At 41.3% G+C, this 23,227-nt stretch overlaps 1 protein-coding gene across 4 annotated transcripts in view; it reads right to left on the reverse strand.

The window, feature by feature from the left end:
- LOC135873573 (sodium channel protein type 5 subunit alpha-like) overlaps nt 1–8,314 on the reverse strand; it is a 262,049-nt gene extending 253,735 nt beyond the window's left edge. For 3 of the 4 annotated variants that reach the window (XM_065398186.1, XM_065398185.1, XM_065398187.1), the window contains exons 1-2: nt 8,036–8,302; nt 4,800–4,918 (exon numbers count right to left, since the gene is read on the reverse strand). In XM_065398186.1, coding sequence (XP_065254258.1) covers nt 4,800–4,918; nt 8,036–8,302 — 386 coding nt within the window. Of the gene's footprint in view, nt 1–4,799; nt 4,919–8,035 lie in introns of all 4 variants that reach the window. The other variant, XM_065398188.1, reaches the window with a different exon arrangement.
- Nucleotides 8,315–23,227: the final 14,913 nt, after the last annotated feature.

A 23,227-nucleotide genomic window follows, 5' to 3' on the forward strand; every position in this document is an offset into this window, starting at 1 on the left:
AGACCAAATGCCAGAACCATCAACACATATGCCAGGGCCAGGGCCTAACAATTCAAGCAACCCACTGAACTGAAGGGAAGGGGTAAGTATTGAAAAGGATACAGTAGATTTGAAGAGCTAGAGTTACCCAGAAGCTACAACAATCAGGAAGTTATCTGCAATTCTGGAATTTATACCCACCAAGGGATGGCGCACAATGGACATTAGGGGATGTGGCTTGTGTTCTACCCCATTACCACGTCCCTCCAGGGTCAAAGTTCTATGAGCTGTGAGAGTTCCACTGGTATCATACTAGTAAGCTAGCACAAAATAAGAATACAGGTGCATGGTGTTTTTAGAGAACTGAATTTATTGTGCCCCTTTGAACTGTCCTCTTCCCACGAATCCATCTTCTCTTGGGACCTATTATAACATTCCAAATTGCTGAACAGGTTCAAATGACCTTATATATTTGCCAGAGACATGTTTCCTGTCCCCTGCCTTAATGCAGAATTTCCTCATAAAAATAGAGCTGCCCATGGATGAGGACAAACAAGATTCAGTCTTGAGCTTGTGACAGTGGAAACTGTCTACTCAGGAGGGCAATAATCTCCAACATTACTGGTTTCCAACAAGAGTAGTGACAGGAGACTGGTACTATCTGGGAGAAAGTTGGCACCAGCAAGAAAAGTGATGAGGGGCACTATCTATGTGCACCTCCCCTGCCTGTCCTGATGGGGAAAAAATGCACTGCCACAATATCTTGTATCATGACAGGAGCTGGGAACTGATGTATCATTTAAAAGCAGAAATGGCCCTTTTATCTCCCCACACACGTTAGAGGTGACTTTGGTGTCCCTCATTTAGGAGTGGGGCCAGACTTGTCTCCCTTCAAGATATGATCTAGCCTCAGTGCCACTAGGTTGGAAGTGGAAGCTGGTCCTTCCTCCCCAACACCACTCTTATAGAAGGAGGAAGAGAAGAAGACAGCTCCATCTCCTTGCAGACTAATCCTGATATGGGAAGAAGGGCCCCTGGAGTAGGCCTACCTCACCCCAAAGACAACCTCTTCCTCCAAATGGCATTTGAAATATATTCCTACCTTTTGAGAATGTACATAAGCCTGATGTTCTCAAGAATATGGCCACATCAAATAATGGATTTGAATCTGAATGCATTACATGGATGAGAAGATTAAAAAAAAAACCAGCCCTAAAACACATTAATAATGCAAATTACTTCAATTAACAAAGTGTTATCAAATCCTATGGATTTTTTTTTCCTAGTAGAACATCTTTCTAAATAGCCAGATTGTCAAAGATAAATTGGACTAGCGAGGTTGTATAGGTCCCTGAAAAAATTAGGTTCTCTCTCTATGGAAATCCCAGAGGAGGAGCTGTAGATAAATCTGCTTCATCCAAGAACCTTGGGCTCCTCATCCTGTTTGGAAGAGGATTCTTCCTTCAGCCTCCTGTGCCATTCTCTTCCACTTGCACTATATGTTCAATAATTGGAAATGGAGAGATGGTATGTACTAAACAAGTTGCTTCAGACACTTTTGTGACAGTGCACCACATTTGCTAACACTTCTGGTTTTCCCCCTACAGGAAAAAAGGTTGCTTAATACTCTCATGCAAGGCAAGAGATCCAGCTCCTGAGTTCATGTCAATGATAGTATCTGCTCGATTACTTGGCAATTGAGGCTCCATTCTGCTTGGAATATTGACTTCCTGTTCAGCCAGTTGCCCTTTGTATTTTGAGTTCTCTTGATGTGAATAGCTTTTATCGACTGAAAACGGTGTGCCGCCTAATGTAGAAACTCTACTGCCATCCTAGTGAGACTGGATGTCTTCCTTCCTTCCGCTTGTTGATGTATGAGACAGCTATTGCTAAGGTGCAAATGAGGTGTTTCTGGAACTAAAATGTTGTTAGCTTTATGGCCTTTCACTCCCAAAAAATCATGCTCCTGTTCTGACCATATTTCTTGTTCTGATATGTCTCTGAAGTGTACACCCCAGGCTCTCATTGCTTTGATTCTTGAAGGTACTGAGACAGGCTCTTCCTGCATTCTTATCATTTGAGTCACCACCACTTCAGGCAACTTCTGACCAGGGGCATATTTCTGCCCTCTGCAATACATACACAATCTCTATTGGTTTCACTTGGGGTTGCATGGTTTTGTGAGAGTGCAGAATGGGTACCCAGACCTATAACTGTGCATTTATGCTTTCTGTTAACAGATTGTAGTTACCAAATTCTTCTCTCAGACCAATGCAATTTCACTGATCTTGACTGACTTCAGCGAAGTTGCACTAATGTACCTGTTGTAATGTAGCCATGCCACAGTTTCCAGCAGCAAGTGTTGAACTGTTCTCAGGTGAAGCTTGAGCCATAATGAAATGTCTCTGCACAACCCCATGGTCCTTAGTAATTTTGGGAATGTCTTGGATGGTATTATATGTTCATTTTTAAGTTGAACTATTGTCATCTGAACCTTCACATTTATTTTCTCTGAGAGCAACATAGACTTAAGAGCATGAACTAATTCTTCCACTGAATAATGTATCCATTTAAAGGGAATTTGCTGAATTTGATAATAAATCAATAATTCTGTGATATCTCCTTAATTACTCCTGTTATTACTCTTTTGTATTTATGGACACTTCTCCTACGGAATAGGCTCATACTAAAATGTCATCTAGCCATTTTAGCGATGTGTGGATTCTCTGAGCTCTCAGTATGGCTATCAGTACTGGAACCTTTGTGCAGACCTTGGGAGAAGCTGATAAAGCAAACAGAAGGCAGTGGTATTGATAATAGATGCTCATATAAACAAAATAGAGGAATCTTTTACCACATAGGTGAATGGGTGTTTGTAAATATGTTTCAGCTAAGTCCAATCTCCTAGATAGATGGATAAAATGGATTATAATGTTTTCAAGACTGTACATTTGTTAAATTTCTTCAGGACTAGAGCTGAATGAAAATTGAAATTTCCATCCCACATAAAATGATTGAAGAGTGGGAGTTGTGTTATTTGGAATACAAATGAAGTTATGGTGGAACCGAGTAGAGGATCCAGTTCAAGTGGATGGTACAGTGCACATGTCATCCAGTCCCATTTACTTTCAAACTGATTAAAATGAATTATTTTTGTCTGGGTGAATTTCACCCAGACTCAACATGCCAGCACAAGGCCTATACACTACTCTGAGGGCTTAAATGGGACCTTTGTGGTGCACAGACTTTGTGCTGGCTCTCTGCACAAGGGCAAATTTCACTCTTAGAGATTAAATATCCCATTTCTGTCTCAGAAAGCTTCAAACTATTGGACCCAGTGTTGTTGCTAATGATGTTTATGGCAAAACTCTCATAGACTTAAATGAGAAAAGGATCTGGGCCCATACTTTTAAAATATTATACTATCTAGATCTTTAACTTTTAAAGTGTCAGATAAAATACTTTTTATAATTATTGTCATAAATGAATACTCAAGCATTACACTGTTGTTTTTTGCTAAGACATAATAGCATATTTTTTCAGTTACATAGACAGATGTTGGGCCAGGGCCTCAGATGGGGATATGCCCTTGACTTCAACAGAGCTACACTAATTTACACCAGCTGAAGATCTGGCCCATGATGTACATTTTTAACAAGCTGGGTCCTGGATTATTGAGTACAAGTGTTTAATTTTTTAAATAATCATTTTCATAGATTCCAAGACCAGAAGGGAACATTGTGATCATCTAGTCTGACTTCCTGTATAGCACAAGCCATAGAACTTGCCCCAAATAATTCCCAAAGCAGATCTTTTAGAAAAAGCATCCAATCTTAATTTAAAAAATTGTTAGTGATGGAGAATCCAACATGATCCTTGGTAAATTGTTCAGCATTAACACTGCAGAGCAATTTTCTTTGTTTAGATTATTTAACTTGCAAGAATTCAGATGCATGCTTGTCTCCTCCCTCAGGGCTACAGCAGCTCACCTCATTTAAGCGGTATTGTAATTCACATTCTACGAATTCTGAATATCTGTGTGGGTGAGGTTCTAAATTCTGTATCCTGTCATCAGTGAAATGACTAGGAGGTTATGGGGAAGGACCTAAAGAACTATTCATCACTGAGTGCAGGCTCGTACCTTTTAAGGATTACTCTGCATTGGGACATGTAAGGGTGCAATCACACCATCCCCAGCAACAGTACCCACCTTTCCTTCCAAAAGTGCATTGTGCCTTTCTTTCCATGATTTGCTGGCCAATATAGATTTGGGGAGGAGACAATGATCCTGCCTTCTCTTCACCTACTGTGGGATGTCTAGTGCCAGCAGTAGTGTTAGCCCCACACAGTTTTGCATTCACTCAGCCACAAGTACAGCCCATGAGGATGGATCAGTGCTGAAGGAGGTATGCATGCATCCCAGGAGAGAATTATCAGATGTGTGAACTTTGCTTCGGACTGGGGAAGGGGACAGATGAAATTTATCCTGGTTAGCTTCCCCTGATGCATCTCAGCAAATTTCCTCCACTGACTCCCTCTCTTACTAACTCTGGGCCAAACCTTGCTCAACTTTATTCACACAAGCAGTCTCATCTAAGTCAATGGGGCTGTTCGTGTGAGTAAGACAAACTCTGTATTTCCCATAAAAGCCATTTTACACATCTTAATTAGGAAAAAATCCAACACATTTCTAGTTACGTCTGTAGTAAATGAAATCAAATATCCAGCTTTCAAACAGTTTGTTAAAACCAAATAATCTCATACCCACATCCGCTTGTATCAGATAACATCAGAAGGTGGGAAGCCACCTGAAAGGATATGAATGTACCAAAATTTTAATTGCTGCTCTTCGGACTGGATGGAAAGGACTAAGTATATACAAGGCAGGAGTGGCACTAAATCGAAAGATTGTCTTCCCTTTGTTCAGTACTATAAATGTCTGGAAAACAAAATGGAAAATTAAATGAGAACATTTAGTGTTTGCATTTATACATCAGGGTCCTCTCACCCAGTTCCCAACTGCAGATTCCCTCCCATCCCAGTGCCCTTAATTCCCTTCCCAGATCCTTCCAGTTGTGAATTTCCATTCACCCAATGGACAGTTCCCCAGAAGACCTTCCCAAATGCAGAGTCTTTGCCCGCCTCAGGAAAAATGCCCCAAACTTCCCTCCATAACTCCCTCTGAGCTGTAAATTCCTTCCTTTCCTATGCAGATTCCTCTGAAACCCTGCATCACACGCACTGGTGTTTGAAACACTGCATTTATTCCAAAGTGTGTGGTAACTGATTACCTTGTTATGGTGAGTTAGGATGCTCAGCACCTTGTAGAACTAGGCCATGAGAATCCCATCCTGTAGCATGGCCTGCTCTCGAGAGCCATATCAACCCAACAAACTCTCATGCTCCAGGACAGTTCAGGGTGTTTTCTTAATGATGACAAATTGATCTGCCTGAACTATGATGGATATGCTCACGCATAATAATTATCTTCTTCCCCTTATCTCATCAGCTGGGGTCGGGTCATCGTTAGCACTAAGCAGGGCCGGCTCCAGGCACCAGCCCAGCAAGCAGGTGCTTGGGGTGGCCAACGGAGAGGGGCGGCATGTCCGGCTCTTCGGCGGCAAGTCCCTCACTCCCTCTTGGAGCGAAGGACCAGCTGCCGAATTGCCGCTGAAGACTGAAGCGGCGGCGGTAGAGCTGCCGCAGATCGTGATCGCGGCTTTTTTGTTTGTTTGTTTTTTGCTGCTTGGGGCGGCAAAAACCCTGGAGCCGGCCCTCGCACTAAGGACTGCCTGCTTTCCATCTTCTTTGATACAGTCTATCCATTGCTTCCTCAGCTTTCCTCTGAGTCTCTCCTATCACCCTCTCTTCCCATGATATTTTCACCAGGTCTTCTTCATTCATCCTCTGCATGTGTCCAAATCCATAGAGTTGCAATTCTTGGATTTTGTCAGCCACATTACAACTTTGATTTCCATCCTAATACTTGCATTTCGAATTATGTCTTTGTGAAACTCCTCTTATGGTGCAAAGACATCTCGTCTCAAATATCTCTAATCATCAAACTTGCCGTCTTTTTTGCCACCCATGCTTCTGCACTATACAGTATTGTGGGGTGCACCACTGTTCTGTACAGTTGGGGCTTTAGTCTCAGTGGCATAGGCTTGTCATACACAACCCCGGTGATGTTATTCTATGCTCTTCCAACACTCCCCAATCTCGATTATATCTCACGTTCAAACTTGCCATCTTCCCATGAACAGAAGTACTTGAACTGGTCAGTCTGGTTTAGTCTGACTCCATTAATCTCTACGTCCAGTTTCCCAGTGGCAACTCCACTGACCCACATGACCTCGATCTTAGTCATGCTCATTTTCATCTGATGCCATTTTAGCTAGTCATCCCACTGGTTTATTATTTCTTCTAGATCTTCCATTTGAGGATGCACTAGTTGGTATGTCATCTGCATGCAGGAGCTGGTTCATGCATAATACCCTCCACTAATTCCTTCTTTCATTCACCAAGTGCAGATTCCTGGCCAAATTCTCACATAGGATGAGCACCTCACTGCCAGCACTATCTGACCCTATAGCCAATGTAGCTGGAACTAAAAGGTTCACCCCAAGGTCACCCCAAGCAAAAGGGATCCTCAGATGGCAGGAAATTAGTGCAGAACCTCTTATGCTGCTCTACCTTCCTGCTGCCAGCATAGCGTGGGACTGAAAACAGCTAGGCAGACAATAAAATGCCCTAACTGTGCACAGAGAGACTGACCTGCACATGGTGCCAACAAGATCAGGGCAGTTCAGATGTGAGCTTTAAGCAATTTTGGGACTCACCCATCCAGAATCTGGCTTTCAAGACTAAAATATTACATCTGTGTCCTGTTGCTTCTGCCTGGGCACACTGTATTTAAATAGCCACAGATTATTATAGATTGATTCCAGATATCTCAGATAAATAATCTACTTCTGTGTCTATTTAACTTTTGTTACTTTGTCTATATAAATTTGTACAACACATGAACAAAAATGCCAGGGATTACATCATGGAAACATACAGTAATTTTACATACAGGTTTATAGTCTAGAGGAATACATCAAAAAATTGAAAGTTCTCAGAATGCATGTTTGTGGGTGTTATTTTCTCATCCACGTTATAACATGTTTGAAGTACAGGAAAGCAAGTTGTAGTAAGCAAGTTATACAGTCATGCTGCCAACAGCCTTTTGAGGGAGCTGTTCGTACCCTAGTAGCTCTGGTCCAGCCCACACGATTCTCACCAGGTGATATTCACTCCAGGATGAAATTCACCCTAGTGCAGAGGGCCAGCACACTGCACCAGTTAAATCCCACCATAAGCCCTATTTTGACATCTTAAATGGGACTGAAATGGTGCCTCGGCTTTTGCTGTCCCTCTGCAGAAAAATTAATTTCACTCTTCAGGAATGATCTGTATATATATATATATATATATACACACACACACACCTCTTATGGGATGTAGGTGATATTCCCTCCTGTGCAGAAGGCCAGCAAAAGGCCCAAGGAACCACATAAACCCTTAACAAGAAGGGCTAAGGTTAGGCTTAGGGTGACCAGATGTTCCATTTTTAAAGGGACAGTCCCGTTTTTCGGGACTTTTTCTTATATAGACACCTATTACCCCCTACCCCCGTCCCGTTTTTTCACAGTTGCTATCTGGTCACCCTAGTTAGGCTTAATAATGCACAGGACCTTGGTCCTGGCATGAATTTCAGGCAAAGAGAGGAAGGTACAGTAGATGGAACCCACAATTTCATTTAACTCATCTAATGTTCTGTTCTCACGTAACAATATATATTCATACTCAATGTTACTTGAGCTAAGCTTTTATTCCACTATGCCCCTCTGTTTAGTTCTTTGGAGGAAGTTCTGCCCACATTAGCTCTCCAATCCTTAAACCAGAAGAAACCATTTTTACTGAACGAGGAAAGACAAAACCAGAGTCCCCGCATAAAATATCTCCCATCTTAGAAAGCAAACGTAAAACAACACACGCTTCTGAAGGCTCTAACCTTGTGGTCACTGTAGTAAGGGTCGAGATCCTCCAGTGGTTCCCCAATGAGCTCTGGAGGAAGAGTCCCATAGATACCAGGCAACTTTTTGCAAGCTTGTAAGTCAAACTGAGGCCGAGGCTTTTCTTCATCATCTGGCTGATCTCTGTACTCCTGCTTGGCATTCCTTGCAAGTTTCTCTGCAATTCGCTTCTCAATAGCAGCCAAGGATTCAAGCGTGAACCGGTGGAAGCTATTAGAACCCGGTTGTAACAAGAAGTCGGCCATCTTTTCATCCTGCTTCTTCTGTACTGGTCATTTCTCCAAGTAGGGGAAACAACTAAAACAAAAGGGATCAAGGTAAGTGACTACAGAATTGGCAAGCCAGCAAACAGAACAATGCATGAGTTAGCAATAATCGGGTAACCTTTTGCCCAATTGTACATGGCCAATAAAACACTAGGGAAAATAAAACTAATTGGAAAAGTAATTCAAATGAGGAGTTGTCTGAGTGATCAAATCTGAATAGATTTTATAGATTGAAGGTAGAATTTTGAAAAGCACCTAAATCCCATTTTCAAAAGTGCTTTAATGTACTTAGGCACTTAAGTCTCATTGAAAGTCATTGGGATTGAGAATCTTGAGTCACTTAAGGGCATTTGAAAATCTCCACCTTAAGCTTCCGTAATATTTTCTTACATCACTTATTTTCTTGCAGGGTCAGGAAGGGGCATTTTCCACATTCATATCAGTGCCCTGAACAGCTACAAGTTTTCTCCTGCTTTACATCCCACCACCCTAGAAAAGTGGAGGAACAAATGTTCAGATAAGCATAAAGTTAGTCACCTAAATCCATATTTGGACACCTTAATAAAAGTGGTCTGATTTTCACACATGCTGAGCAATCAACACTTCCAATGCAGCACCTCTCAAAATCAGCCCACTACTATTTAGTTATCTAAATACAGATTGATTTAAAAGTCTAACTTTTGGCACCCAAGATTAAACATCTTGCCCTGAGTATGCTTCCTCGTCAACATTCCCAACTCCTGCTAGAATGGAAAATAAGTGACTGGAACTGTGAATTCTTGCATCTATATTAACTTACAGGAATAAAGTGCAAATGAAAAATCACACCAGAGGAATAATGGACTTACAGATCTTCCCTAAAAGACACACTGATAGCTGTTAAAATTAATATAAAAATACATTATTATTATTATTATTAAGAAAACTGGGGTGAATTCATCCCAATGTCAAGAGCCTGCACAATATCTATGCACCGTTTAAGTCCCATTGAAGCCCTATTTTGAAGTCTTCTGTGGGACCTAAACGGCACAGAGGCCTTGAGCTGGTCCCCTACACAAGGGTGGGCTGAGAATTTTTTTGCCAGCAAGAGTAATCTTCATTCTCTAATATGTATCAATAAAACACATATTACATGAGAAATGATGAGGCTTTTTATCCCACAGCAGCAAGACCATACTTACGGTACTAAATTAAAATCTAACTCAGTGACAAATATAATCACTACTGCTTTGGCCTGCTTATGCAGGACACGTGTTTTGTTCAGCTACTATTATTTTTCTCTGCTTTCAAATATTATTTGTCTACTTGAACTGGATACGTCCTGATAGTTTGCTTCTATTAAGCTCTGTGATGACAGCATTTTTTGTTAGCAAACAAACCTTTAACTGGACCCTGTATGACAAAGAGCATATTTATTGACTCCATTTATTTGAGGAAAGGAGTCTTTCAAATAGCTATTGTTTTTCCTGTTCTGACTTTGTTTTAAGATGAATTCATTAGATTGTCATTGATCATGACATATCATAGGTGAATGACTTGCATTATCCTGTACAACATACTTCACATTGCTGCCGGTCTGAACAGCTAGGGTTCAGATGAATTAGTATACGGTCTTGGGTTCAGATAATCTGCACACTCTTCTTCAGTTATATCTTCCCTTAAATTCCCCAACTTGTTCCCCTCCTTATATCCCCATTGTCATGAAAAAACAGGAAATTACAAAAGCCTTTCAACAAACCAGAAATGAGTTTTCTTACACTCTCATTGTTCTCTGACTCAACACCACAACTGCAAATGGCATTTTCATTCCCATAAATAACACCAGCAGATATGGGCCAGCTAATCCTCTTGTTGTCCTTATAATGTGAAACATGTCCTAAGTGACACTGAAGGGAATGACAAAAATTGGTTGGTTAACAGTGGTGGTCTCCTAATACAGGTGGAGCACTGTAGCCAGTACATTTGGGGAATATTTGGGGGTGGTTTCTTAGGACAGAAGTTTGCCTGAATAGGGTGATTCTGTAAACATGTTTGTGTGTACCTGTATCCAAATGGATCTCAAGCGTCTATGCACAACAGAGAGAAGAGCAATTGTCCCCTGAACTAACTATGTCAGAAGTAGGCATCCCAGAGCCCATCAGGTGAAGGAACTGCAGTGCTGTTACTGAGACAAAAAATAATCAAATGAATCAACCAACCAAGAGGTACAGTATAGAATGCTCTTTTCTTTGGCATGGTTTATCACCAGAGTAGATAAAAAGATTCTGAGAAGCAATGCAGAGAACCATGAAACATGACACAATACAGTCAGGCAGCAAATTCTGATCATCCATTTCCCGCCCATCATTTTCATTGGAGAAACCTTCAAATGCCATCTGCAATTGCAATTAAACATCTGAAAATCATGGGCTTGTGGACCCAGGAACTAAGAGGGGCAAATTCAGCATTTAGTCTAAGTGGGCTGGATTCTCTTGACTTGCACATGCACAGATGTGCAAAGTGAATGTAGAATGCTACCAAATCAGCATTCCCAACTCATGTACACAGGTAATAGCTTTTACACTCAGGCTGCACAGATGAAAATTACTACACAAGAAGCTTAATTCTTCCTTTGATGAAGATAAGAGCAACTCTGTTGAAGTTACACTAGCACAAGATTGGTGTGAGGGGAGAATCAAGCCCCTAGTGCAATGCATTGGAGAATCAGTCCCAGTGGCCCAATTCTAACATGGAACCAAACTTGTGCTCAGAGGAGAAGGGAAATGATTATATACTACCCCTGTTATCTCCAGAGCTGTAAAGGACCTCCGTTGCTCAGCCCATGCACACTTTCAAGACATGCAATGATGAGGCAAGGCTTCCTGCCAAACCCTGTGTCAGCCCTTATACACCTTGACTGCATTTTGCAGACAGAGCTGAGCTAGCTGCATATGTATGTGTAGTGCAGCCTTCCTTAGCTGTACACTTCACAAATGTAGCGAGAATGTGTGGAAAGTTTACTGTGTAAGTGTATCGTGCAACTTTCAATTGGTCATAAGGTGGTCATGTAATGCTGACAGACCCTGGTCGTCAGCAGGCGGGATCGAACCTGGGACGTCTGGAGCTTAGTGTATGAGCCTCTACCGCATGAGCTAAAAGCCAACTGGCTGTTAGCTAAGCCTGTAGAGCAAACTCATTAATCTCTCTCTCTCTCTCTCTAAGTGGTCTCGGTGCCACTAGATAGGACAGAACACCACACGCAGGAGGTGTATGGGTTACATACTTCCCCTAGCTGAGGAAGCATGTCCTGAGCTTCAGAGACTTCCCAGTTGAAATCCTGGACAAGCCCTCACTTGTAACGCCGACAGACCCCAGTGGTTGGCGCGCAGGATTGAAGCTGGGGCCTCTGGAGCTTAGCGTATGAGCCGCTACTGCATGAGCTAAAAGACTGTTGAGCTGTTAGCAAAGGCTGTAGAGCAAACTCATTAATCTCTCTCCCTTTCTCTCTCTCTCCAAGTGGTCTCAGCGCCACTAGATGGGACAGAACACCACACGCAGGAGGTGTGTGGGTTACAGTCACATCAAAATTAATTTTCACCAGAGTACTCTAAGACACTTCTCCTTAATGAGGGCTATTTTCATACCTTACTGACATCTGCAACTCCTAGGGAGTAAGGGAATGGGAAAGGAATTCTATGTTCTCTTTATGCTCAAAAATGGCTGAACCATTTTTGCTCAAACTTTCTTTAAAAAAAAAAAAAGACCTTCAAACATAGATCAAGCCTTGAATATTTCAATCCAAAAGATGGAAGTTTCAGAAAGTTCTAAGTGACTAAAATTAAAGTGTTAGAATGGAAATGGTTATGCAATCTTAATTACAGCAGTTACTGCTACTCCTTTTATAATCTCTTATCAAGATTTCTATTTACCATCACTTTCGTGCTGGAAAAAGGTTTAAATGTTTTTCATTCTTACACTACATTTATCAAACTTGCTATGTTTCAAAGTATATATTTAACATCGTTATTCTTCAAACTCAGACATATTCAGGAAATGGCCAAAATGATTTAATGGGTCTTTATCATGTCTAATTTCTTCTAATCTATGAAGTACAAACATTTCTACAAATAGCCTGGGTCAGCCCAGATGTTTCTAAATATAGTTTGAAAGCACACAACTTAAAAAGGAAAATCATCAATGACTGAATCAAATAACTGAAATGCAGTTTTTTTTTATGCGATAATGGCTGTTGTGACTCACATTTTTCACAACAGAATCTGTATATTTCCGTTCCTCTCAGGCACATTTTTGAAGTGTGAAGCTTCAAAGACATATCCAACACACTGTGTTTCTGTAGTATCATTATGCATGGAATGAACATTTCTCTCCTTAATCCTACTTAAACCCTGGCAACACCAGCCTGTGCTGATAAAAATGGATTGGTTATGTAAACAGGGTTGATCAGATATCAAAGTACCAACATAACTGGTTCCTATGTCATAGTAGTGAATGGAAACAATCAATAAAATGCTTTCAACATTAAAAATGATTGTATTTGATAAGATCAGTACTCCTCTGGTAACTGTAATCCTTCTTCTACTTTTCTCCACCCTGAAGATGTCTTTCAGTTTTTATTCTTAAAAGGTAAAGTCACCCCAGTGCACAAGATCCATGCAACATTTAAGACTCACTCAAGTTCTCAAAACAGGGCTTATGTGGTGCATAGGCTTGTGCTGGCTCTCTAGGGCTGGCATAAAGGGGTCTACAAATTTACCCTAATTGTGAGCTCAACTTGAGAAGTGAGTGAAAGTTCATGGAATGTCACACTATCCAGAACAAATGTTGATGGGAAAAGGTGCAAAAGCAAGACAGAAAGACTGAATTACACCTCTACCCTGATATAACGCGACCCGATATAACACAAATTCGGATATAACGCGGTAAAGCAGTGCTGGGGTGGGGGGGGGTGCGCACTCCGGTGGATCAAAGCAAGTTCGATATAATGCGGTTTCACCTATAATGTGGTAAGATTTTTTGGCTCCCGAGGACAGCGTTATATCGAGGTAGAGGTGTAGAACAAACAAAGACCTACTGATACAACTCAAGGACTGTGTTAAGATTATGACTGGTAAGCAAGAAGAGTAGAGGACCAGAAATCAATCAATCAAGTGGGGAACAAAATATGAAGGGATGGACTCTTCCACACATCACTCCCTTTTGGGAGCCTTAAAGAGAGAGACTTGTCATCAAAATTGGCTACTGGAAAGACTTCACCATCATGGCTGCCACACCCACAATCTCCTGGGACACCAGATCTTCTCTGTCCTAATTCTGAGAGATATCTTGACCAGGCCAGAGAGAAGGACCCAGATGACACCACCACTTCCACCGGTGCCAGCTAAATTCCGAATACCACCTGGGATGTGGTATACCGAATACCACCTTAGTCTATCCTACCCTTTCCCTCCTCCATGTGTCCTTTTCTTTCCCCACCTTATTTCTTCTCTTTCCTATCCCTGTCTAATAAGAGTCTGGCTTAGCCAGCCAAGACTGGATATTTTGCAACACCGCTGTAAGCCTGTGACCAGAAAGATGCAGCTAAAAGCAATACCATAAGCAGCCCAGTGCTGGTACAAGTTTGCCAATTTTTGGGGTGGCTGATGAGACTGTGCTGTGCCTGTGTTTTTCCCGCAGTAAGGCTGCAAGTGAAACTCAGTGCCCGAGACAGAAGCTGCATTTCTATCTTTGCTGTTCTTTTCTCTCCTCACTTTGTGTGTGTGTTTGTTTTGTCTTCTAAGAAACAGGATCAGACTTTAACAGCAGCAACACATCTCTATTAATTCTTCACTTTTTCTCATCTTTCTCATCTTTAATACCATCTAAAAGACTGTCAAACAAGGTGGTTTTTTTCATTCTAAAAACTCTCGCTAGCTAAAGTGAAAGGGAACAAGGGATGTTGTTAAAGCAAACGCCTTATTTAACACTGTACATTTCAAGTGCTCTGTTTTCCTTCTTTCCTGTATCTTTAATAAAAGGTTAAAAGGATTTGAAATGGTACTAAGCATAGAAGATTAGGGTTGGAAGAGACCCCAGGAGGTCATCTAGTCCAACCCCCTGCTCAAAGCAGGACCAACCCCAACTAAATCATCCCAGCCAGGGCTTTGTCAAGCCGGGCCTTAAAAACCTCTAAGGATGGAGATTCCTCCACCTCCCTAGGGAACCCATTCCAGTGCTTCACCACCCTCCTAGTGAAATAGTGTTTCCTAATATCCAACCTAGACCTCCCCCACTGCAACTTGAGACCATTGCTTCTTGTTCTGTCAGCAGGCTGAGGTCTCTGTATAACAAACCCTGAACCTTGTTTAACACCATTTAATGTTGGACAGGGCCTGGGTTATGTTCACTCCTTTAACCCTTTGGGCCCCTATATTCCATCTAAATTAATACAACACTACACATGGGTGACTTCCACCCTAAAGGCCTGATTATAGCTTGGGCAGCACACCTGTGCAGGGGGATAATGGGGAATAAGACCCACAACCCTTATGTTCCCCCATTTCCTCCCCAGACCTTTGAGCCAGAGTGCCCAGGAGTTTGCTCCTGCTACTACACCTGGTGATGGCTAGCAGCAAATTACTACCCCTTGGAGCCAGAGGGAAACGGGGAGTCAGAATTCCTTCCCTTAGGTATGCCTCAGGCAGCACAGCAACGGGCTAGTTTTTTTATTGTAGTCTGTGACACAATCTAGCCCTAAATGAGAGGCAGGATAGCCTGGTGACACCAGTGCTAATCTGGAGCTAAGGAACCTGGGTTCAGTTCTCTGCTCTGCCCCAGATTCCTTCTGTGAGCTTGGGAGGTCACTCTCTCTCTGTGCCTCACTTCCCCATCTGTAAAATGGGGATAATAGCACTTACCTACCACACAGGTAGGTTGTTAAGATAAATACGTTAAAGATTCTCCGGAGTGCAGATGCTATGCTAGGCGGAGCCATGTAAGTATTTATTGTCAGTCGAAAGAAAGCAACAGTGTTCAAAGGCTAATGGCCAGACTTGGCCAGCCTTGCTCATGTTGAATAGTAAGTTACTCAATTACTCCCATTGATTTCAATGGGACGCCTCACAGAATAAGGTAGTACTCAACATGAACTAGGGTGACAGAATCTGGCCCTTAACAAGCAATAACATTTCCATTTGAATTATATTGAATGTAAAAGTTAAACCAAAACAAACTGAGCCCAATATTCCAAAGTTGTATTTTTTGTGCAAGAGATATTTAGGTCGAAGTGTAGCCATTGTTGTCTGCACTAGCTCCATGACAAAAAAATCAAAGATGGGTTTCTTTTAAATTATTTGATGCTGCTCATCACATTTGCATTCCCCCTCCCCCTTTGATATGATCTCTTTGGCATTTTCCTTTGGCCCCCAGAATGGAGTGCTGTCTCCAGTGGTGCAAAACATGGGAATACTGGGATAGGGACATGCAGAGTGAATGATGAACATACCCAGTTTAGGGTTACTGGCACAGGTACAGAAACTCATATGTGCGTGCACACACTTGATTATCCAGTTTATGAAGAATGCAAAATGGTATGGAATGGGGTGATATAAAGGTTCTATTGCCAGGAGTTTGGGAGGATTTGATAAGATAATGTTTTCAAAAGCATTTAAATCATTTAGGAACTTAAGTCCCACTGAATAAACAATGGGACCTAGGCTCCTAAGTGACTTAGGTTCTTTCAAAAAGTTGAATCACAATCCACAAGACGCATTTTGCAGCTTAGTTCATTCACATTGGTAAAGTGCTTCAAGTTCCTCAGTTGGAAGATGTTATGGGAGATTCTCCATATACTGAATAATTTCTATGTTGCTATCGATGTGTATGTTAAGACAGTATAACACATGAGAACAGGAGAGGTGAACAGAATAAAGAAGTCCTTGAAATTTCACAGAATACACTCATTACTTCTGCAAAAGCTGACGACTGTTTTTTGTGGAGTTTTTTCAAAAAGCATAATTTAGTCAAGTCCACAAAAGATGATTTACTTAGGGAGTGTTCCTAACACGGATTATCATTGGCCAGATCGCCATCTGGTGTAACTCAGCATAGCTCTGCTCATTTCAATGGAGCTACACCAATTACAATGACAGAGGATGTAGTCTATTATGACTAAAGACAGACAGAAAGAAATGCTTTTAAAATATATAAAAACCTTTAAAATTACCACATATGTCAGAAAGTATGTCACTGGTGTTTTTTATTTTAAATTAGTGTTCATGAAAGATCCCAAAGGCAAAGGAAGCTGAAGGCCTGTGTTTATTTTTAGAATAAATACAACACAAGCAGCAACCTGAAATTCTTAACTCTTCTTTGGTGTGTGTGCTAAGAGTCCAAGTATTCAGCCCTTACTTAGCCCCTTAGCTGAAAGTGCAGACAGGGATATTGACAATTGTGATGGTAGTTTTGGGGACACAAACACCCTGTTTGTTAGGAATGGGACTAATTCCTCCAACTTATTTCACATAGTCCATGGAACAGTTAACAGATGGTAATGACTTGCCGTCCCTACTAACGTGGGTCAAATTCAAGCTGGTGACCTACAGATGAAAGGTTTTATATCATATTACCAATCCCCTGAGCCAAACATACCAAACATTGTACTCAGAAGAAAAGAACTCAGAAGTGTGGGTTTCTGAAACTGTCCAACAAAATCTCATTGAAGTGGCTAAGATTTTTATTATTCCAGGAGGATAGTTTTTAGGAAATGTACAATATTGAAGTAATGGGCCACACTGATAATGTCATGTAAACCCAGGTATGAGATTCATGCTTTGCAGGCAACTCTACAGGTTATGACATCACATAATGCGGTAATGAGACGCTTCTTTCCTAAAATCAGACATGTTTGTACACCTTGTGTATAAACCAAAAGCAGAACTGGTGTAAATAAAGGAAGGACACAACTTAATTTACATTCATGTCGGGAAAAAGCAGCAGCCTCCATAGTACATCCAAAATGAAACCTCTGAATAACTGACCCACAAGCCCTTTATCAGCTTCCAACCAACTCTGCCTCCACTGTATCTGCTTGTAAATCCAGTTTAATGAGTTTTGCTGGCATCTACTGTAGCAGAATCATTGCATTCTGACATTACCATTGACTTATTGATAAGATAAAGTCTTCTGAAAACTAACGTGAGCTAAAAGGAAATGAATTCAGAGGATTTCATCCTCATATTGTAGTAGTATTTGGGGAATGACAAATGTTATGCCTAGAATTAAATACTGGTGCCAAGTAACAATTCTCTAATGATAAAATACTTCATATTACTTTTAGTGAGCTAAAATATACTGATTTCTTTTCATGTGCTGCTATTTCAAATTATACAAACATTGGATTGTACAAATAAGTCAGAGGGGAGCAGTGCTGTACAGTTACTGATGCACATCTGTATAGGTTTCCAAATAATACAATTCACTGAAGCCCAACAGGTTTTGGTATCTATTCTGCATAATCATCAGAGATTGACCTCAAAATTCATTCGCTATAAATTACTCAAACTTCAGATTCAGGCCAGTTTCCCACTTTATTACACTGAAAACAATGGAGCTACACCAGCATAAAACTGGTGTAATGGAGTGGAGCACTCAATCTATTCAGCCCTAGATAAAGTTACTACCTTGAAAACAGGAAGCACCTGTATGATGTCATTTAATAGCTTCATATTGGGCCAAATCCTACATATACTACTCACATGAACAGTCCCATTCACTACACAGATGAGTAAAATATGCCAGATTTAGCCAATTACTCTTATGTACTTTAAAAAATAAATTCTAACAAATACAGGATGTTATGAAATGATGATTAAAACATTCCCTACAACTATTATGTGATAGTCATTGCTGATAAATAAAACACAGCTTTGTACACTGATTGCCTAAAGTCATGTTCTATATGACTGGTTGGGCCTTTTTTGGAACTGTGATACCTGAAAGATCGCCAACAGAGTACAGATCTAATCACCAATCTAATCATCAAAGCTACAAAGAGGTCTTTCATTCATTGGAAGAAATAATAGAGCTGCAGAAACAAATCAGCAAATAATATTTACATGTTGGGTTGGTTTGAATTCTGAGAGCAAAAACAGGGTCTCCATCAATTGGCACTGAATTAGGATAGGCATAAAGCATAAATTTCAAACCCACATTTAACAGAAACTGGGGGGAAATATAGCATTCCCCATTTCACATGAGACACACAAAGAGAGATTGAATTAGATGGTCTAGGAGAATACTAGATATGAGAGAGAGGGGAAAGACAGGAGATGCAGATTAGTTAGCCCAGCATATATGGGGAAAGTATGGGGAGCACCAAGGACCCTAGTACCCCTCCATGGCTCCACTGGCCCAATAGACTCAGTCTGGGGCACCAGGCCCCACTACACACTTTCCCAACTGCCTGCAATATCAACAGGCTATTTATTGCTGATTTTTGCTCAGAGACAGTGATCAGCTACTTCCTTTTGTCCCCCACTGCACCTCCATCCTTCTGCAGCCCATCCTTCCTCAGACCTGGAACCATACATCTCTCCTTCTACCTTTTTCCTCTCAGCCCCTTCCTACCTACTCCCAGGACATCTCTCCCACCCTGCCTTTCATCTCCATCAACAAATCACCCCCACAAAGCTACCCCCCTCGCATAAACCCTCTTTCTTCCCTTACTCCTTTCACCAGGTTCTTCCATATACCTTCTTCCACTCCAACCCCTCACCCTGCAATGAGTTTTAACCATCAAGTTGCACACATAGCTGGTCCACGTGACCTTATTACTGTCACTCTCTTCCCATTTGTCTTTGATTGTAAGTGCTTGTGAACAGGGACTGGGTTTACCTATGTTTGGACAGTGCCCAGCATGGTGGAGCCCTGACCCTGAGTGGGACCTCTGAGTGCTACTGTAATATGAATATTAACAGGAGACCTGTGTGAGCCAAATTCAAAGTCACACATTTAGAAATACAGTAGCAAAATTAGCTTTGTGGGTAAAGGAAGTGGAGGTTCTTGAAAGACAAGCTGCAGAAGGAGAGCATGAGGAAAGGGAGTTTGCCTTTGTTTGCTGGAATGTATTGAAAATTTGCTTCATTATTTGGTGGAATGGAGATTTGACAGTATTGTCTGGAAAAGCTGGCGGATATCCCACTCTGATGGAGGGAAACAGCTTCTTCTCCCTGGGAGAGTGAGAGATTATTGTTTTCTAAGGAGGAAGGATATTCTGCCTGTTTACCATCAAAAATTGTGTATGTCTGGAGGCCCAGTTTAGCAATCAGAGAGTTAAGAACTTATCTAGGGTCTAGGGGCCAATCCACAGCCCACTTAAGCCAACAGGAATCTTTCCTTTAACTTCAGTGGGCTTTGGGGCCGTCCCCAGGAGTATGGAAGATGGAAACATTTTATTTCTGTCACTCCTCCTGAATACTATTTCACAATTTAATTGCCTCTGCATGGAAAACCCATGTGGAAGCTGATGCTGAATGACAGCTCATTGATTGTCATTACATAATGCTATAACCAAGTTTGTAAATGAGACAGATGAAGATAAGGAAGTGGGGGAGGGGAGATGGTAAACATTTTTATTTTCCCTATTTTCAATTATTTTTTAAAATAAATACTATGATGCAGAGGCTAAAAGCTACAATCTCCCTTTCTCCCAGCCCAGCTGCTGTACTTTGCATGTAGCCTGGCTGCTTTTACTTTTACTTAAATTGAACTGATGCTGAAACAACACCTAGGCTTTGGTGCTTAAGTGACTCAGGAACCTGAATTGACTTTCAATGAGACTTAGGCTCCTAAGCACCTAAGCCATTTTGAAAATTGAATCCAGGCTCCTAAGTCACTTAGGCACCTTTGAAAACTTTACCCCATACCTTTTCCCTACACTTCTCATCTGTTTACTATGAATTATTTTTGTCTAAAAATCATAAATTTAAACATTCATCAGCCTTAGTACAATTGCCATACTACAATTATCGTGTACATTACATTGACTAATAAGTCAATCTAAACATGCATTTATGAGTAAATAGTGCATGCTTGGTTATTGGCAATACTGAGCGGGGTCTCATACCTTACAATGCTCTGAAAGTGAGCAGCAGTGGCAACCCTATTATGGCTTCTTGATGGGACCAAATGGTCAATGAGTAAAAACAGAAACATTTGAGGAGATCATCTCATGCTTCTTGGAACAGAAAGTGTACAGCAATGATCTGGAAACTTGTTCAGACTTCCTAAATGAACAGTCATTTTAAAAAAAGTGACTGACTCAGAGAGGGCAGGCTGTGCATGAGGGACGTACCTGGCCATGGTGCATTATGAGAGAGCTACCCCAGCTAGGGAACCTCATCCATAGAAGAGAGTGGAGACTTGAGGAAACTGAAATACAACTCCTATGGGGCAGTGGGGCAGCATAATTGACAAAAACTCAACGTTTTCTGGGGAAAGCAGAAACTTTTTAAAAAAATAATTTAGTCAAAAACCCAGTTTTCCATCAAAAAGCAGTTTCAATGGAAGTTTGTCAACCAGCCCTATTACTCAGAATTCCCTTGATAGACAATTAAACCTGCTTTAACACTGCTTTTTCCTGCCAGAGTGGTGCAAAACAACATGATCAGGGCTGAAGGATCTGGCCTCTTCTATCAAAAGCACTGAATTATTTTGGGGAGTATGATGCAAGGACTATGTTATGGTTTATGAAGCGTTATAGAATAGGCCACAGAAAAATTAAGAAGGCATCTTTCCTTGTCCAGGTCACAGTTTGCCAGCTCCAGATGCCAGGCTGTTGGGATAGAGACTAACACGGCTACCCCTCTGAAACCTGTCAGTATGATTTCAGTTACCCTGTCCTCTACCTCCTCAAAGGAATGAGCTAGCAGAGAGAGAAAAATGCAGATTACTAAGGGAATTCAACAAAGAGACCTTATATAGCTATAAGGCAACCCTGACATCAGTTTTCAGAGTATCTAGCTTGAAAAGCTAGAATGCTGAAAATCACGACTGCTCCTCCCAATTCCTAATTTCCCCACATCTAAATTGAATTGAAAATTCACATAAAAATATATGGAAACCCACTGAAAATTGTTTAATTTTTTACTATCACTGTCCTTAATAAAAGTGACCTAGTTTAAAATAGAGTCCCATGTATTTAACTCTTCAGTTTATGTACCCAAGTTGATTATACCACTTGCTTTGTGGTATTGTACACCTGGTAGCACAACATCTCCGATCCGGAGTGCTTGGCACTGGCTCTGCTGATACAAAGATCATTCTCCTAGCCCATCACTCTGACCATGTGACCCTCTCTTTTCATCCCTCCATTCCCCCTTTTCTATTACATCAAACATAAGGTACTTCTATTCACTTTCACGGCCCTCCACAACCTATCCCCACCCTACGTGTTATTTCTTACTCGCTATTGAAATATCAGCTCTAGTTTCCTTTGCCCACTTGTTACCTTCATACTTTGTCCTGTGCTCCCCCTCATACTTGGGAGGCATTCCCCATAAACATCCACAAAGCTAATGCATCATCTTTCTTCAGCTCCCTCCTTAACACCTCCTTTTTCATAATGCCTACAAAATACTTGACATTGGCTAGGCTGAGATCACAGCCTATTATGCTAACCAATATTGTCTCATTGTTCAATGTCATGACCTGCAGGTCTTGAACCAAAGTCCACAGGATCCCATGTGTCCGTGGGGTGGAGATTGTCAATAACACTCCACTCAACACCTAGCTGGCATCAGCCAGAACTAGAACTCCCTGAAGCTCAGCTCAGATAGCAGGCTCCATCCTTGGGCCTAATTGGCGGAACATCAGAGCTCCGGTTTGGGCTGCTTCCCCTACTTAAGTCAGGAGTAGGAACAGGAAGTTGTCTATATAGCTGGGCTCCACCCTACTTAGGGCTTCTCACCTAGCACAACCTGCTCTTGTTTCTTGATCCTGACCTCTGGTTTCCTGACTCAGACTGATTCCTGGTATCCGACTCTCAGTTCCTGACCTTCTGGTTCTGAACCCCAGGTGGTGCGGGGACCTAGCCCCTCGCCCTATGCTAACCACAAGGCCCAGCTGCCTACCTCCTGGCCCTGACATAGTCCCCCGTTTGTCTGTCTGCATCAGTTGTCTCTTATCTTAGACTGTAAACTCTCTGGGGCAAGGACTCTTTTTGCTCTGTGTTTGTACAGCACCTAGCACAACGGGGTCCTTGTCCATGACTAGGGGCCAAGGTGCTATGGTAATACAAATAATAATAAAGATCATCACAAAGACTACAGTTGTATTTGGTTCACTGAACCCTCCCCTCATTCCCACTTATAAATGCGTGTAGGATGCCTAACATAGTCTAGCCCAGAATATGTGTAATCTGAGGGAATAATCATTGCTAGGAGAAAACTAACTTTTTCATGTTCTAATTAAAAAAATCTTTACACTTTCAAAATTAACATTATAGCCTCATAGATTTTGTATTTAATTTGCTTTAGGGCTGGATTTCCCCCTCCCTCCCCCCTCCAAAAAAAAGAATGGCTATGGAACTACAGCAATATGAAAATCTGCTGTACCTAACTCCAAAAACTAAAACTGTCTCTCAGATACACAAAACCCCTAACTCCTGAATTGTTATTCTGCAACTCCAGAGGTTTCACATTCCAGAACACTACTCTGTAGTTACAGGAGAAACCTTAATAAAGCTGTGGACCTCCCCAATGTGGCACTGTAGACAGGGTGGATAAAAAAAATGATTTTTAAAAGAATAAAAAAATCAGATTTTTTTAATCTAAATTGGAATTTTTTGATAAAATGTTTTTTGAGGAAAAAAACCTATCTAAAGATAGTTTTAATTAAGATACATTATAGCTCAAAGATATCTCCTCATGG

Source organism: Emys orbicularis, chromosome 2 (genome assembly GCF_028017835.1).
Source record: "Emys orbicularis isolate rEmyOrb1 chromosome 2, rEmyOrb1.hap1, whole genome shotgun sequence".
NCBI lineage: Eukaryota > Metazoa > Chordata > Testudines > Emydidae > Emys > Emys orbicularis.